The 16,606-nt window shown below is 39.8% G+C and overlaps 1 protein-coding gene across 8 annotated transcripts in view; it reads right to left on the bottom strand.

Annotated features, from left to right (window-relative positions):
• Positions 1-16,606, bottom strand: part of LOC131031389 (protein TRANSPARENT TESTA 9) — a 63,816-nt gene that overhangs the window by 35,000 nt on the left and 12,210 nt on the right. For all 8 annotated transcript variants that reach the window (XM_057962504.2, XM_057962503.2, XM_057962499.2 and 5 more), the window contains 2 exons: positions 7,483-7,571; positions 7,315-7,385 (listed from right to left, as the gene is read on the bottom strand). In XM_057962504.2, the coding sequence (XP_057818487.2) occupies positions 7,315-7,385; positions 7,483-7,571 (160 nt within the window). The remainder of the gene's footprint in view (positions 1-7,314; positions 7,386-7,482; positions 7,572-16,606) is intronic.

Raw genomic sequence — 16,606 nt, 5'->3', positions numbered from 1 at the left:
AGTCCAAACTTTTCTAGGATTCACTTCCATTGCCCTCCCAAAAGTCTGAACTTTCCTTGGACTCAGTTCCTTTGCCATGCAAAAAGTCCGAACTTTTTTGATGAGTATAAAGTTAACTTCCTTTGCTGATGGTAAAGCACGAACTCTCACTTCCTTTGCCTCCCTAGAAGTCCGAACTTTCTTGATGAGTATAAAGTTGACTTCCTTTGCTGATGGTAAAGCACAAACTCTCACTTCCTTTGCCTCCCTAGAAGTCCGAAATTGTCTTTGCTTTCATGAATCGTGATTTAATGCCTTTGCTAAGTAACGACTTTGATCTTTTAATTGATGAGCTTCGGCGATTGGAGTAAGAAACTTTAGCATTTCTTGTGCTTCACCACAAGTACAACTTTTCCTTTGCTCATTTGACATGGATGATTGATATAAAGATTGAAACCAGATATCAAATTTTATGGGAACAAGCTGGAGATGGTGATTCTAAATGACTTCCTTTGCCCAGCCAAGGCATAATCACTTCCACTTCTCCCAGCATTGCCAATGGGTGCCCAAACTCATTCACTCCCATTTCCATTCCTCACCATTTCCATCACCATTTCATTCCCTTCCATCTTTCCATCCTACTCTTTCATCCCACAGCCCTTCCATCCTCACCCTCACCTTCATCACATTCTCCTATCCTCCGCCTCCCCTTTCATTTCCATTTTCCCTCACTCACTCCCATCTCCTTCCATTTCTTTCCATTCATCTTAACCTTTCCCTTTACCTACCACCCTAACCCCTTACCCCTCTACTTCCCTTAGCATCCCTTCCTACCCTCTACCTTTCTATCCTCCTACCTCTACTCGCCTTTAGCCTACCCTTTCCCCTACCACCATACCTCCTATCCTAACCTACCATCAACCCTTTAGCTAACCTCTTACCGCCTTCCTTACCCCTTTATTCCCTTTCCCTACCTTCCTACCCAACCCCTTCCTTATCACCTTCTATCCCCGTATCTACCTTCACTTACCCCTCATTTCCCTACATCCATATCCCTTATGTCTCCCTTTCTCCCAGCAGCCTCCACTTCCCTTTCACATGGCACATTTCCTTATCACTCTTTCCTTCCTCACAACACCTCACATCTCCCTCCACTACCTAGCCACACATCTTGGGCCCCCACAAACCTTACGGTGGAAATTTAAAAGGTTTTTAAGGCATTGGTAAGGCATTTCAACCACTGACAGCACTTCTTTTGACTGTCCAAATCAGCAGATGACTCATTTCCTTTGTTCCTTGTGAAGTACAAAATACTTCCATTGTTATTGAAAAAGTACGAAATTTGCTTTGGCATTTGAAAAGTACGAAACTTCTATTACTCTTTAAAAGGTCAAATTCACTTCCATTGGCATTAAAAAGATACGAAATGCTTCTATTGCTCTTCAAGGAGTCCGAAATCTTTCACTTCCTTTGCTATGGAAAAAGCCCGACCCATCACTTCATTGCCCTCCTAAAACCCTGATCCATCACTTCCTTTGCTGGTCAAAAACCCCAATCCCACTGCCTTTGCTCTTCAAAAACCCTGATCCATCACTTCCTTTGCTGGCCAAAAACTCCGATCCCACTTCCATTGGCATTAAGAAAGTCCGAAATCCCTCCATTAGCATTAGACAAAGTCCGAAATTCTTCTTCGTGATCATGTCAAACAACCATAAGAATGGGCCGACCTCTTTAAGGGGTAATTAAAATTCAGAATAAATTTAAAATATTTTCAAAGTCGGCTATGTGAAGGAACTTTGTAAATCAAACACAGATGCCTATTTATGAGAATAATTTCACCAATCGATTGAAAGAAGAAATCAGTGCAAACTACAGCAGATTGAAGGTAACTTTCAAAGAAAATCAAATCAGAAGCATACTTGGAAGGCGGCCGTGTCATGAGCACATAAGAATGATTTCCAGATGAGTGGAAGTAAATTTTTATCCATCATAAATGAACTCAGACCGGAAATAGAAATTTAGGAACAAATTTACCAAACAAGGGGAAATTATTTATCGGTTTTTTTGAGGCAATTACCAGCATTCACTGAATGTTATCAGCAATTTGAAATGAGATTTGACAGGTGCAGATTGCGGAAAATTGAGTACAAAACTGGGAGAATACATTGGTGAAGAAAATATGCATTCAAACTTAACCAGATTTCACCATTAATTTCAAATCTGTAGCTTTCATTATAAGTTCATTTTCCAGATCTGAAACAATCCACATTTTCAGACCTAAAGCCTTATTTTCAGATTTGAGAATTACAAAGTGTTAAATATTATGATCATCTTTTGATTTAAAATGTATTAGCTTTTCAGGTTTGATGTGAGATAGAATATCCCACAGCTACAAATATACAAGGATGCTGCTCAAAAAGGAAGATCTCACAATATTATACAAGGCAAGGTAGCAGATTGCTCCACATGACGAACACTCCAATATTCATCAAGTACTCATGATAAGGAATTTCACAAATATCTTGAATTTCCTCCCGAAATCCAAGAATCATTGCCAGTACATCAGGTGATTGTTCCAGAAGAGTTAATGAAAGTTAGAAGATCGGTTTGAACAGCTTGATATAATTTGGGAATGTGCCTTCATCATCATCACTGCTGAAGTTTGAGATGTTGAGTATCAAGAGATATTGCCCAAGACATCAACACTCCTTCATGATGGCGTACCAAATCAACCAAATACAAGCAAGTTGAGGTGGCATCCCAATCACTACTCACCCAATCAGGAAGCTCCGCGTCAGCATGTCTAGATGCGATGCACTTGACTCACCCATGGGGGCACAAACTCCAATGTACCTACCCTCACTATCTATTGGTCAAATATTCAAGAGAGGACATGTATCCAAATATTGCAATTATCTCATTAGCTAAGGAGAGTTTGTTGTAACAAACCCTAATTAGGGTTTCCATTATGTAATCTCGGCCATTAATATGGATTCAATCCAGGTCATTCATTTGTAAAGGGAGAACTATAAAAGGCTTCTCTCTCTCATTTGTAAAGGTTAATAAATAATAGGAGGTTAATAGTGAATAGCAAGCTAATAGTTAAGTAGTTAGTAGTTCAAGAATAGTTTAGTAGCAGATAACAGCTAGAGTAATATATGAAGAGAGGGCAGAAATTGTTGTCAAGTTTGTAAATAAACATCTTTTTCATTGAAGTTATGGTGGAATGTGTTGTTTCTTCTACAATTGCATGGTTTCTTGTTGGATCTTCATGTTAGATAATGATAATTAGATGAATGAAAGAACTTTGTGCATGATCAATGGTGAAATTCATATGTCCATACTACTAGCAGTTTATTGATTGCAGACTTACCTTGCATAGTCAACTGCATCTATTTAGCCAAACTTCACTTCAATTGCTACTTTTTCGTTGACATGCATCGTCTTGATGGTGTCTATGTTCATGGTGGTGATTTGAACATATGTTTTCCTTAGGAGATCGCACTAAGCTTTGTTGAGTTGTTGCTTTGCATGTCAAAGCAAGGCTTAGTGGAGTTTCACCAAAGGTTGTCCATTGCTCTTGCATTCTTAGGATTAGATTATTAGACTCCTTGAACCCTATCTCTTTTGCTATTTTTATTCTCCAAGCAAGTAGTTAGAATCTAAGTTCCAACAATTCAAGCATTCAAGTATTCAATGTAAGTCCCCTTGGATTACCAACAATCACATCAACCAATTGAGCTATCCACACGTCATGACCTAACTATAGAAACCTTGGAGTCGTCTTGGTTGATCACATCATTTAGCATCCAAGAAGATTTTTCTCAAGAGAGAATAAGATACTTTTGGGTATTTTATTTTGTGTTTGATTGTGCCTAAAAAACACATCAACATATACAAACAATCAAGGAACTACAGGCAGCTCCAATAGAACTGAAACAACTCAGATTCTCACAGAAAAAGGAAAAATAGGGCAATTATGCCTAATAATTCATATCACCAACAATGGACCTCCTTGGGGATGACCCCGCAGCATGACAGCAAGTCACAAGCCCTGTTGATAGGGCGATCATGAGTTCAAATCTCGTGGCTTACATCCCGTAGGAGCCCACGGCAAGGCACACACTGGCAGCAAGGAGGTACACAAAGGAGGACATGGGTGGCCCGGTGCTGGATGCCGCTGACAGTGGAAACAGAGTACTGCTGGCAGAGATGGTGTGCGATGGACGGAAGATATAAGGAGAGGCGCTGCCATCAAGGAGGGAGTGCACAGGGAGACATAAGGGGCCACGGCGATCTGAGCGATGGAGAAATAAGGAGACATGGATGGATAAGGAGATAAGGAGTGATAAGGAGGAGCTTGATCAACCTTAGAGAGTGGCAGACTGGAGTGATAAGGCATTTCATGGAGAGATAAGGAGAGGAATGAAGAAATCAGCAAGAGACAAATCTAGGAGGTGTTAATGCCTCAGCAATAGCAAAAATTACCAAGGGGATGGGGTCCCCCAATGTAACCCCATTGGTTCATAGTTCCAATCAAAAGCAATTACCGATCCAAAAAAAACAATGGACCTCCAAACTTCATCCTTTCACTTGCAAACAATGTCTACCAATTGAGCGCCTCAAAGGAGATAGATTTAACCTACTCAGTTGTGCCTGCAAATTCCTCACGCCATGATCCAAAACATGATGTGGGGCCAGCAAGATGTATGGCCCTCTATGAAAAATCAAACCCTGCAGAAAGCTGCCCAAAAACTCACCCAAACTGGTCACCTATATGCAGGAAACCCCTTGGAACAATACCCAGAAAACTTTCCTTTAATCTCCAACACCAATGTGCACAGCTAGGGCAAAAAAGGTCTGAAGAGCCAGCTAGAAAACATGGAATAAATTCCACCAAAAACATCACCAAACCTCGAGAAATGACTAAGGGAACAACACCAAAATCCAGCAATCCAAATACATCGAAAAACTTCATGTTCTCTAAAACCCCAATCTGCAACCATGAAAACAATGGTGTTTCCTGAGGTAGAAACACGCCCAAACCAGCTAGAGTGGTTCTTTCACAACCGAAACTACTGTTCTGACAAGGGTTTTTGTCCTCAATCAACCTTGGAAGAACTTCTATGTTCATTCCAGCAACATCCTGTTATGTGTGAAAACTTCCATAACCAAAATGAGAGACAAAACCCCTTTATATAGAGTTTGGAGGGAAAAGGGCAATTTAAAATTCAAGTTACTTTATTTTCCCTTGATAAAGCCCCTTTAATGTTTGAAAAACAACTTAAATCCCCACACTCCATTCCCATAGGAGTACAACTTGGGGAACATAAAACTTTATAATATTTAACACTCAAGTGAATATTAAAACATTACATTATAACTTTAGTGCAAATATTAAAATAAATCCAACCACATTGTGGAAAGGCCCACCAAAAAGGCCTAAATCGCTACAAAGAGCATTACCACAACTTAGCAATCCAGCTGAACTCCAAATCATCAACGAACATTGGAACTCTCCTAAGTCACTTGGAAACCTTCAGAAAACCCTGAAAACTAGCCAAAGCTCACATAACAGTATGGCATAAAAATAGGGACATTACAATAGTGGTATAAATTGGTTTATTTGTATCACTCTAAAGGTTGATGGAATGGATTTACCTACTACAAAAGCTAGAGATGCCATTAGGGCACATGTTTGTAATCTGTTGTAGGCCAATTTTAAGATATGATTTATTCTTCAATTTGGGCATGCTACTAAACCCTTGAGATACAAAATTTGAGCAAAATATAAGATAAAATGAAAGACATCCTCATGTGGACTTTGAAAATGAATCCTATAGGTATGGTTTATTAATTTTATTTGTTCCACAAGAAGGATCTCATGTCCCTCATTGCCATCCAACTTGGTCGTCACCTAGAAAAAAACCTTCATAACGCAAGCTTTGAAAACCAATCTTGGTAAATAATGCATGCTACATAGCAGGAGTCAATTAACTATGAGAATGATACACTAGCATGATTACAGGCATGTACAATAAAATATCTCTACAACTCCACCTCAGGTGCTACTTTCACAAACAATTCCAGCAACAAAGACAAATCAAAACCACAACACACAATACAGTTTTTTTCCAATTAACGACACAATTAAGCCAAAATTCTCACACCAAAAACAGTGCAAGCTCCTTCCTCAATCTCCATGTCAGATCTAACTGCAAGTCCAACAACACTATTTACAGCCAATAAAAATACTTCCAATCAATCAAACAATACAACTTCAATTTCCACACCTAAAGCACTGCAAAATCTTCTCTCCAACTCCGCATTACTTCCAACTCAAACAATTTCCAAGTGGCTCACCAAATTGATGACCCCACAACTCCAAGTCATCCCATTCAGTCAAAATATCAGTTTCGCGTCTTAGTGAAGCCAGTAAATAATGATGTCATTTTGTGTCTTTCGAGATGCTTGAACCTCACATGAGATATCCCAGTTAACTCAAACCTTTCCTCTGATAAGAGTTAGATGATGTTACTCCTATGGAAGAAATTTATTTGTGATCAATAGCATCTAATGACAATTCTGCTATAGAAGACAAATTTGAGTAGTCTGTAGCGTTTCTGTACTTCCTGTCCTATGATTTTTCTCTAGTTGCCAATAAGGGGAGTTGAGCTTGTAGGTCACAAGCTGAATTTTTTTGTTTCATGTATCTTGACATTCATTTTCAATTTCTTGATTGATTACTCAATATCAAAATTTCTATTAGCACCTTATTACTTTCGGTCTAAGGTCCCTTAAGCCAAGGTACCTTTAACAAAAACAAGCTCATAAACAAATTCAACAATCTTGAACATCTGTATGTTTTTACCATCACTGAAGATGGTTAGGCCCACAATAAAAACTCTCAGGTACCCAAGAAAAAAGACAGCACAATTTAGTGCACTAAAGGACAACGATCGGAGAAGCATACCAAAATTTTCTCCTTGATAACTTCAAAAAAAATTATTAATTTCTCAACAGTTTTTCTTAAAATTTTACTTTTGACTGCAAAGGATATAGTTTTGCTTGCCATATTTAAATTCAATCTCAAATCCATTAGCTTAACCAGATGCCATTGCTACTACTTCTAAGAGTTTCCTATTTTACCACAAAACTTGGGGTAACTACAAAAAATTTTAGTTCAAGAACAAATTCAATGACCTTAAATATATGTGTAACAAGCACAGTTATGCCCACAAATTTCTTAGTTTATTTAATATTTATGCTCCCAAAAACAGATCAGACAATTTCATAAAGGAAATATTAAAGGAATAGATATCACAATCATCGTACCAGCAAAAGCTTCTTATGCTGTTTCCTTTCAGGAAGAATTCCTAATGCATCTAATATGGACTCATCCAGCTCTGCAGATAAGAGTAAAAAGAAAATTTAGAACCAAATATGCTTTTCATATGGCCACCATGTATGGGAACTACAGAAAAGTATCAAAATATTTAATACCTTTATTTTGAAAAAGGCAAATCAGCGTGCTCAAGGATCCAGAAATGAGTTTTTCATTTTCAGAACTTATATACAATAGTAACACCTCCCTGCAACAGATTGTTTATCCATGAATTAGGTCAAGTATCAAAAATAGTAAATGTAACAAATGGAATAGATACACATTCCCATTAGGTTTGTCACAATCATGCAAAACACTCTATGCAGCAGCATCTCACGATGATCTAAGGGAACCGATAAAAAATAACACTAGTTTTTAAAAAATCACATTTCCTTCCAAAGCCAAAAATGGCCTACTTTGCCCAACAAAACGGGGGCCATTCAAATTCCTCAAATGATATTCACTTGGTTCTGTAATATGTAGTGCTCTCAGAGTGTGTTCAGCTTTTCAGGTCTTGCATATCCCATAATGTTTGTCACAACCACACAAAACACCCTATGCACAAGCATCTTGATGATCTAAGGGAACAGCCAAAATATAACTAAAGTTTTTTATAATCACATTTCCTTACAAGGCCAAGAATGGTCTGCTGGCCCAACAAAACAGGGGTCATTCTAATTCATTAAATGATTTTCTCTTGTTTCTGTACTATGTAGTGCTCTCATAATGTGTGTAATGTCCCTTTTCGTATAATGCCCTAATTTTGCCCTAAAATTAGATTTCCAAGGAAGTAATATGTTAGATAATCATTGAAAAACACAATTTAAACAAAACTTGTTAGAAATAGTAAACAAAGCTTAGATTTCATTACTAGGGTTTAGGAACTTCAGCTTTGATTATAACATAGATACAATTCAATGCTGGAGTGCAACCATAGGGAGACTGGAATAAAGAGGTATGTTAAGGTGCGTGAATCTACCTGGGCCCAAGAGCGGATATTCACTCCCCCTTCGCCTCATGGAACCATTCAGTCATACCATGGGGTGGTGTACCTAATTGAGATTCCTGTAGCCATTCCCCTTAACCTCTTTCTCTTATCTTCTGCCCTATTAGTTGAATTTCCCTAATCCCACAATCAATCATGATAGAGGAGCTTAGGTAGCTACAATAGCGTGTCCCCAGGATACCTCTCTCCTAAGCCAAGAGGGCAACACCCCTTGTGTCCCCTTGGCCCCATGGGACCATTTGGTCACCACCATTAGGTGGCGTACATAGGAGAGGACCTCATCACTATTCCCCCTCCTTGTATCCCTTATCCCTCAACCATGATTGGAAAGCATCAATCAAACATATAAAGGTTATGCATTACTATATTTATGCACAATATATAAACATTATGCATTACTATGCTTATCAAATTGCAGTATTGATATCCTTCTACGCTGAATCGGGTTGTGGATGTCTGAGACTGATTCTCTTCACATTCAATGATGCCCCCTATTCTGAAAGCTGGGCGTGCTCTACTTATATCTTTCCATCGGGTGGAGGGTTGTGACCCCCTTCTAAGGTTGTGACCGCTGTGGTGAGACATGCCCTGTCCTTGTCAACCACACCTTCATAATTCAATTGCTTTTCTTCATTCACTGTTTGTTTGGTCTAACTGATTCCTCAATTCCGTTTTAGAGGGGATCACCGCTAGGAGGAGAGCATCACATTTTATTTGCTACATATTAATTCATAGTATTTACCTTGTGATATCCCAACTACTCAAGATTGGCGATTGTCAATATGTTCATGAAATTGTAGAGTCTTACACCATAAGACAATTTCATCCTTGCGATCTGGGGTTTCCTTCACTACTTAGATTGGGCCATGACAACATGTTGCTTTTCAGGCCTTGCACACAAAGCTTTGTGAATCTGAAATTCCGAGATTTTGGGATAACCACTCACAGTTTATATCCATGTTTTTCACTTTTCATTTATTTACCATTCGTAAGGGTACTTTGTTTTATTCTTGGACTTAAGTTTGTCTCAGATTGTGCTGCTTCATTATAGAAATAATATATAATATATATTATTTGATAATGATCATTATAGAAATAATATATAATGTCCCACCCTAGTGTGGGGCACCAAGAACTGCTACTGAACTCTGATCTGGAATTGATATACTGATTTTGTGATTGTATGATGTTTTTGAGAGTTTCTCAATGCATAAACAACTACAGTAACAATAATCCTAATTTGCAATCAAGAGATATGATAACTTAACTTGAGATAAACTATTTCATTTCTATCAAAGATCTGATTACAAGTTTTCAAGTCTGATATAGAAATCAGACTGTAACAACTGATAATTTCATCTTAACAATCTTAGAATTCATAAGTACAACTTGGAAAGGAACATACCCGTTTGATAGCTCTAGGTTAGGGATTGAAACATCACCTTTTACAAGGCAAATAAGAGAAGGAGTATGGACTGGAGGAGTTGTTGCAGGTCTGATACTGGAGGTAGCAGCCACATGGGACACTTTGCAAATAAGTTGCAGCCTGCTATAAGTTTGTCCCTTCTCGAAACTATCTCTAAGTATTAAGCCTTCTCAAGGCACTTTACATGTAGTAGTTTGCCTCCAATAACTAAGTTCTTGTCCCTTGGAAAACTTGTCTCTTGTAAGAGCTGGTTCGTACTGATTTGCTTCTGATCTTTACTATTGCAATCACTCCAACCTTTGTAATATGATGACATACCTATATGAACTGCTGTTTATGAAAGAGCCTTGCCACCCCAAGGCTGGACAGCATTAACATAGGCCCCCTAGCTCCAAATATGGCTTAGAGAGGGTCAGCTAGACAAGTCGGCAGCTGACTCAGAAAATCCCTTCATAAATCTCTGAAATAACCCTTAAAACCAGCAACCAATAATTGTCCTTTTCACTGCAGAAGATGAAGCTAACTGGAACAACACCAAATAACGGTTATTGTACTTTCCTTTGGCTCCCAAACTGTCCAAGAGGGGTTGGCCTCACAGCCAAGCAACTCACTCAGAAAACTGATTCAAAATCTCAGAAATCTTGAAAACTTTAACCAAAACTGCTTTAACTAAATCGCTGATGAAAACCTATTGCAACTAACACAAAACTGTGAGAACATTGATTTTGCTTTGCTCCAAATATGCTCAAGAGGAGGTCGTCCTAGCAAGAATACACCTCACTCAGAAATCAACAAATCTTAAAAACTGGAAATCTTTGAAACTCCAATGAAACCCCTGCTATTAGATTTCCCTTGCACACTCTTGGTTGATCTCCCACAATTGCAAGTATGTTTGCTAATAGAGACTTTCGTCTCCACAAGCAGCTCTAACCCCTAGGATTCAGCCACGCTCCTCTCAGGAAACAAGAAAGAGGAATAATTGAAACATAACATGTCTAAAAAATGAATCCCAATGTCTTTATAACTCTCTCGTCTCCTTTCACCCTAATTAGGGTTTCTTCTTTTTCTAACGCCTCATTAGGTTTTCCCACTTAAGTGATTTACTTTATTCTTTTATTTGTCTTCACTCACTCTTAAAGAGGCGTCCAACTTAAGCTTTTAAATGACCTTATAATATAAAGTCAGTTTAGGAGAAATACAATAGTTAATAAATATTAACTTGACTTTTCAAAACCTTCTTTGAGTTACCTTTTTCTCTCTTCTCAAGGGTGACTGGCAAGGAGGCACCTCACTCTCTCTCTAGAGTTAAGTCACTTTTAGGAGGTGTATTGCTTGGTTCTAGTGTAGTTTTAGACCGGCAACCTGGTGATAATATAATCATTAACTGATTCCCATCAAATGCGCTCTAGAGTGCCATCCGAATCAGGAGAAAATCATCAAATCAAATGTCCTCTATCCATATCATTAGTCTATGAGTATTCGGTAATAGACTAACTTTGAATACCAAACTGGCTAGGACGAGGGGACATTACATAATATGATATTATTCTAATAGACACTCCTCACCATCTCAGACTCTCAGTTCTATTATTTTACTTAGCCTTTTTCTTCTTTTCTCTGAGCAAATCTCTATTCCTAAACTTTGCTGGTCATTCAGTGACTAAGACTTTGTTCTCCAAGATTCGGTCTTAAGTGTCATTAAGTGGTAAAATGGAGTAACATGGTTTTGCTTTATTCTCAGACTTTTGGGTGATCTCAAGTCTCCTAAGTTTTGTCTTTATAATCTCTCTGGTCCAGAGATTCAGAGTCACAATCTCAAACTCTTAAGACTGTCAAATTTTTCAATATCAAAAAAACTTAAAGTTGTTTAAATATATTGTTAGTATAAACATGCTTGTATTTTTTCTTTGCTTGGGCTCAGGATACACTTGTGCCCGGTGTTCATTACCCAAACAGCCGAGGGTCTGGGCAAGGCATATATGAAGCAGTCTTAACCTTAACTAAAGTTTCATTTAAGAGGAATCATGGTTAGTTAGCCTTGGCTTCTTGGTGTTACCAAATGTAGACTGTCCTTCATTATACCACGATCCCCATGGAAAATTCATAAAACAGGGGACCATTAACCAAGATGGCAGGTTCATTTGAAAAAGAGTAATTAATGAGCCTTCAAGCCTTAATGACATGCCTTAATGACCTCGATCAATTTCCATGATGATCAAGCACTCAAAATTTGAATCTATTTTAAGAAACAAAGCCTTAACAATCCTAATCTTGACCTGCGTCCTATTGAGTTCTAGAGTCTCTACAGCAAGTTTTGTTTCAGCCAAATGCAAGTGTTTTCCCTTTAATGTACATTTATGCTTAAAGAATAAATGTCAAGACAAAGATTGTTTTCAAAGTTGAGGTGAAAGCTAAAGTCTCAGAACTATCATCTCAACAGTTCAAGTAATCAGAGGAAAAAAAAGGAAAGAAATTGTACTAATGTACACAGATGACCAAAAGTACGTCAGTGGGACTGCAAAGTATACCAGTTTACAAAGAAAGTTTTAGGAGAAGAATATCAATAGCCGAGTAAGGGGACAAGAACCCCAAAGACTTATCTGAGGATTACTTGAGAGAGGAGGTCTCATCAAGTATCACAGTTTGGACCAAATATGGAGACTGCGGTGTGATTGTCGATCATTGTGAAGGGACCAATACAAGATCTGATTAGCGCTCATAGGGGTGTGTTGTGTGCATAATGTCGGGATGGCCGAACTGGAGCAAGGCACTGCCCCTAGTATCACACCTAATATCCAAGGCCAACTTAACTCCCACATTAGTGAAGAAGTGAGTAATATGCATTTGTCCTTGTGGTTTGTGGGGTGGCTAGAAAGGAGTAGAATCATAATGTTCAATAGTTGAACTATGCCACTGAGAAGTGCAATCATGGTGATGAGGGGGAACATGCTGAGGTAGAAGCTGTGAGAGATGTCATCTCACAAGTCTACCCATGTTTCAAAGATATCTCAAGGTTGTTCAGAGATGCAGTATTCATGTTAAGCATATTGCCAACAAAAAATTAGCGTGATCTCATCCACACCTTTAATAATGTACAGGAAGCAAGGAAGCAAGGAAGTCCTTTCCTCCCCACCCCGTGAGATAAGTTAAGGCGTGAAAAGATAGTGCGGGATAGCAGGGAGAAAGGAGACTTGGTCTTCCCCACCATCCCGCGAGGCACAAAGGAGCATAAAGAGAAGATCGCGAGATAGCCGATAAACCCGCAAGAAGATTAGAGCCAAGGAAAGAGCGACGTGGATTGACAGGAAGCAAGGAAGTCCTTTCCCCGCCACCCCGTGAGATAAATTTGAACCAAGCGGCAATGTCGCAGGGGAACAAAAAGGTGAAGTAGATGGTCCATTTGGATTGATAAGGAAGTCAGCCTCATCTAGAGACTCAACCTCACATTTAGCAAGGTCCCACATTTGGAGGTTGTTTCCATGTTTCACGAGGTTGATGAGCACAGGTGTTCATCAAGGGTGCAAACTTTTGTGACAACAGTTTCTACCATGCCCGGTGGAACCTTGCTAAATGTGAGGTTGATGAGCATAGGTGTTCATCAAGCCTTTGGAGGCAACATCTTTCAAGCACCTGGTGACTCTGCAATCTTTTGGTGAATCTATGGTTTGTTATCTGTCTTTGGTTGAATAGATCCATTTGTCCTTTTTTGCATTTTGTTTAACAAGCTCCATCTCTTTCAAATGCTTTAAAATGAGTTCATACCATGGGTATAATCTCTATTCCCCCCCATTCTATGAGAATGCAAGCTATTATTTCCCTGCTTACCAACTAGACCAAACTAGGACTGCTCCTAGTTTCAACCCAAACAACTTTGCTCCAGCAGCAGGTGGGTATTTTCCTAATGCTTACCACCCACCCACCCCTGCTCAACCTTCTTGGCAGCCTAATCAGCCTCAAGACAATGAAAAGACTATTATTGCTGAGATAATAAGCATGGTCCAAAGCATGATGCTCGGTTTTAAAAAGCAGCTAGATGAGATCAAGGAGGAGATGGCCTATCAGGCTCAACTTGAACAGCAACAGGAGTGGGATTTGCAGCAAGAGGGGATGCCCTATCAGCAACAACAACAACAGATGGAGGTCCAAAGGCAACAACATGAAGACTTCCTTGCAGAGCAGCTCGCTTCTGCTAGGAAGGAAGAAATCAGGCAGTTGGCAGCTCGGGAGATGCAGATCATGAAAGAGGAAGGTTCTGCCCCTATAGCCCTTAAGTTCAAAATCCCAAGCTTCAGGCAGGGGAGAACTTCCAAGCCTATAGAGGAGCCTATTCAAGAGAGCCCCAGATTCAAAATCCTATGTTTCAGGGGAGCTCTAACTGTTGTTATACAAGAACCCACTATTCAGGCCCCTTAGTGCCCTTTGCAAATTTCCCCACCACCTAGGCCCTTTCCGGATACTATCTACCTTTTTAAGGGTGGACCTGTTGTATGGAGGGCAGATGGTAATCATCCTCATTTTAAGCATAATATGCAGCCCGCTGCTTGTGAGGATAACATGGTAAAATCAGAGATGCTGCAAGGGGACATTGGGAATAATCAGTTGCAACAGGCCATCAAGCATGACGAGTGTGAAGCTAGTAAGGAAGAGGATTCAGCCCTCTCATTTGACAATCTTCCCATCCTTATGGATCATGAGGAGATGGATATGTCTACACCTTCCTCAGTGGTAGCTCAGTTGCAACAGGCTAATGTTGAAGAAGCCACGAGGGGTGATGTTTTTGCAGCAAATGGCATGGCGGATGGATTAGGCCATGAACCTGAGGTTATTGCGGTATGTTACCAAGAGAAAGAAACAAAAACAGAGAAACAATCTGAAGATTTTAGATCTTCTTCTAAAGTGTCTCATAAAACCAGGTTTTGTGCTGATGAACTAGGTATCAGCACATGTGATTATGATGTATGTTGGTTCTCCCCTGTCCCTAAATGTGATGATGTTGAATATGAGGTCTTCATTCAGTATGAAGATGTTTCTTTTGGCATTAGGGATAATGTGCCTGAGCTTGAATGTTTCACTTGGGACCAGCATACCAAGTTTAATGATGTTGAGCAGCAATGTGTTGATCATGCAGACAATCTTTTAGTTGCTCAATGTGACAGTATACTTGTCATCCTCATGTGAGTTTGAGGCCTTTTCTTTTGGTTTCAACTCATACTAGGAGTAGGGCAGCTGTGATAGCAGTGACTCTCCCTTGTGTGAAGAGGTTTCTTTCTCTTCTGTAAGGGATAAATCTGATACTGGCCTACCCTTGGTATATCTTCCCTTTGTTGTTGAACCTGCCTTTGATGTGCCTCCATGTGTTTCAGAGGCTTATTTTATATGGATTCCTTGCAGTAGCAAAGTGAATGAAGTGTTCTTTCACCACATGAGCAGTATGTGTGATATGATGCATGCATATAGGAGACATCAGTTGTTACAGCCAGGTGGTGGTTGCAACTATGGTATGAGGAAAATCAACTCCTTCATAAGGTTTAGCTTTGACAGAGGCAAAGACATCTATTGCCTCTTAATTGTAATAATGTAAATATTAGTTAGGTTTCTTGTTTTCCAAGAAGTGCACGAGCACAAGCCATTCTCCCCCAGGATGGCAGAGTTTTGATCTTTTACAAGTTGCAGGGGCAGAGGTTTTTTTTTCATGTTTCATTCTTGACTCTGTGCCTAATGGATTCTTTAAGGCTACTGATCATTGTGCCAAGCAGGCTTGTCACCCCTCTAAGTCGCCAAAAATGTTGACTAATTTTATGTCTACCCTAGCGATGCAAATTACCGATCTGAAAAAAAACATCATGGCTAGTACTGTGTTAATCGTCATAGTGAAAGCGGTGAAGAAGAACAAGCGGCACGAGATGACAGGGAAGAAGGAAAATTAGTTCTTTCGCCACCCCACAATGAAAATCAAGCAAGCAAATGATGGTGCAGGATGGTGGGGAATTTCTTTCTTCACCTTGCGCAAGCCGGAGATAAAGACAAATGGGCCCGTGGGATAGTGGGGGAAAAGAGATTCTCTGCTTCCCCGTACCCTTCAAGGAAAGTTAAAGCGCGAAAAGATAGCGCGGGATAGTGGGGAGAAAGGAGACTTGGTCTTGCCCACCATCTCGCAAGGCACAAAGGAGCATAAAGAGAAGACCACGGGATAGCGGGTAGGAGAGGAATGACTTTCCCCACTACCTCGCGAGAAGATTAGCACCAAGGAAAGAGCGGAGCGGGCTGACGGGAAGCAAGGATAAATTTGAACTTGGCAGCAGTGTCGTGAGTGAACAAAAAGGTGAAGTAGATGGTCTCCCCACCATCCCGCGAGACAAATGCAAGGAATCAAAAGGCCTCACGGGGTAACATAAACACAAGGAGATTGATGCTCCCCGCCATCCCACGCGGGAGGACCAAGGCGATATGGCGCGATCTCAGTCATCCGATTTCATTAAAGGGCCGAATCAACGACCATGTTTTAAACTTTTGTTGAGCCCTTTGGAGGGTTTCATGGCGCAATCTGTGGCGTCCGTCTGCACGCGAAAAGGAATTCGAATGGCCGACATTCAAACTACAAAAGGAGGTTAAAATTCAAATCTCTGTCAAAGGTGGTTGTCGATTTGACAGTTGATAATCAATTATTGCCTCATTGACAGCCAAAATCAAATCAAATCTAATCGATTTCCACTCAACCACACTCAGAACCTCCGCCATTACTCTAGACATGACTCTGCAAGTTGATTTCAGACGCCACCATGGTCATTTAATGCAGAATGAAGACTTTTGC

This window comes from Cryptomeria japonica, chromosome 9 (genome assembly GCF_030272615.1).
Source record: "Cryptomeria japonica chromosome 9, Sugi_1.0, whole genome shotgun sequence".
In the NCBI taxonomy this organism is placed as follows: domain Eukaryota; kingdom Viridiplantae; phylum Streptophyta; class Pinopsida; order Cupressales; family Cupressaceae; genus Cryptomeria; species Cryptomeria japonica.
Note: the sequence above shows the minus strand (reverse complement) of the source record. Positions and strands in the feature narration are given on the sequence as shown.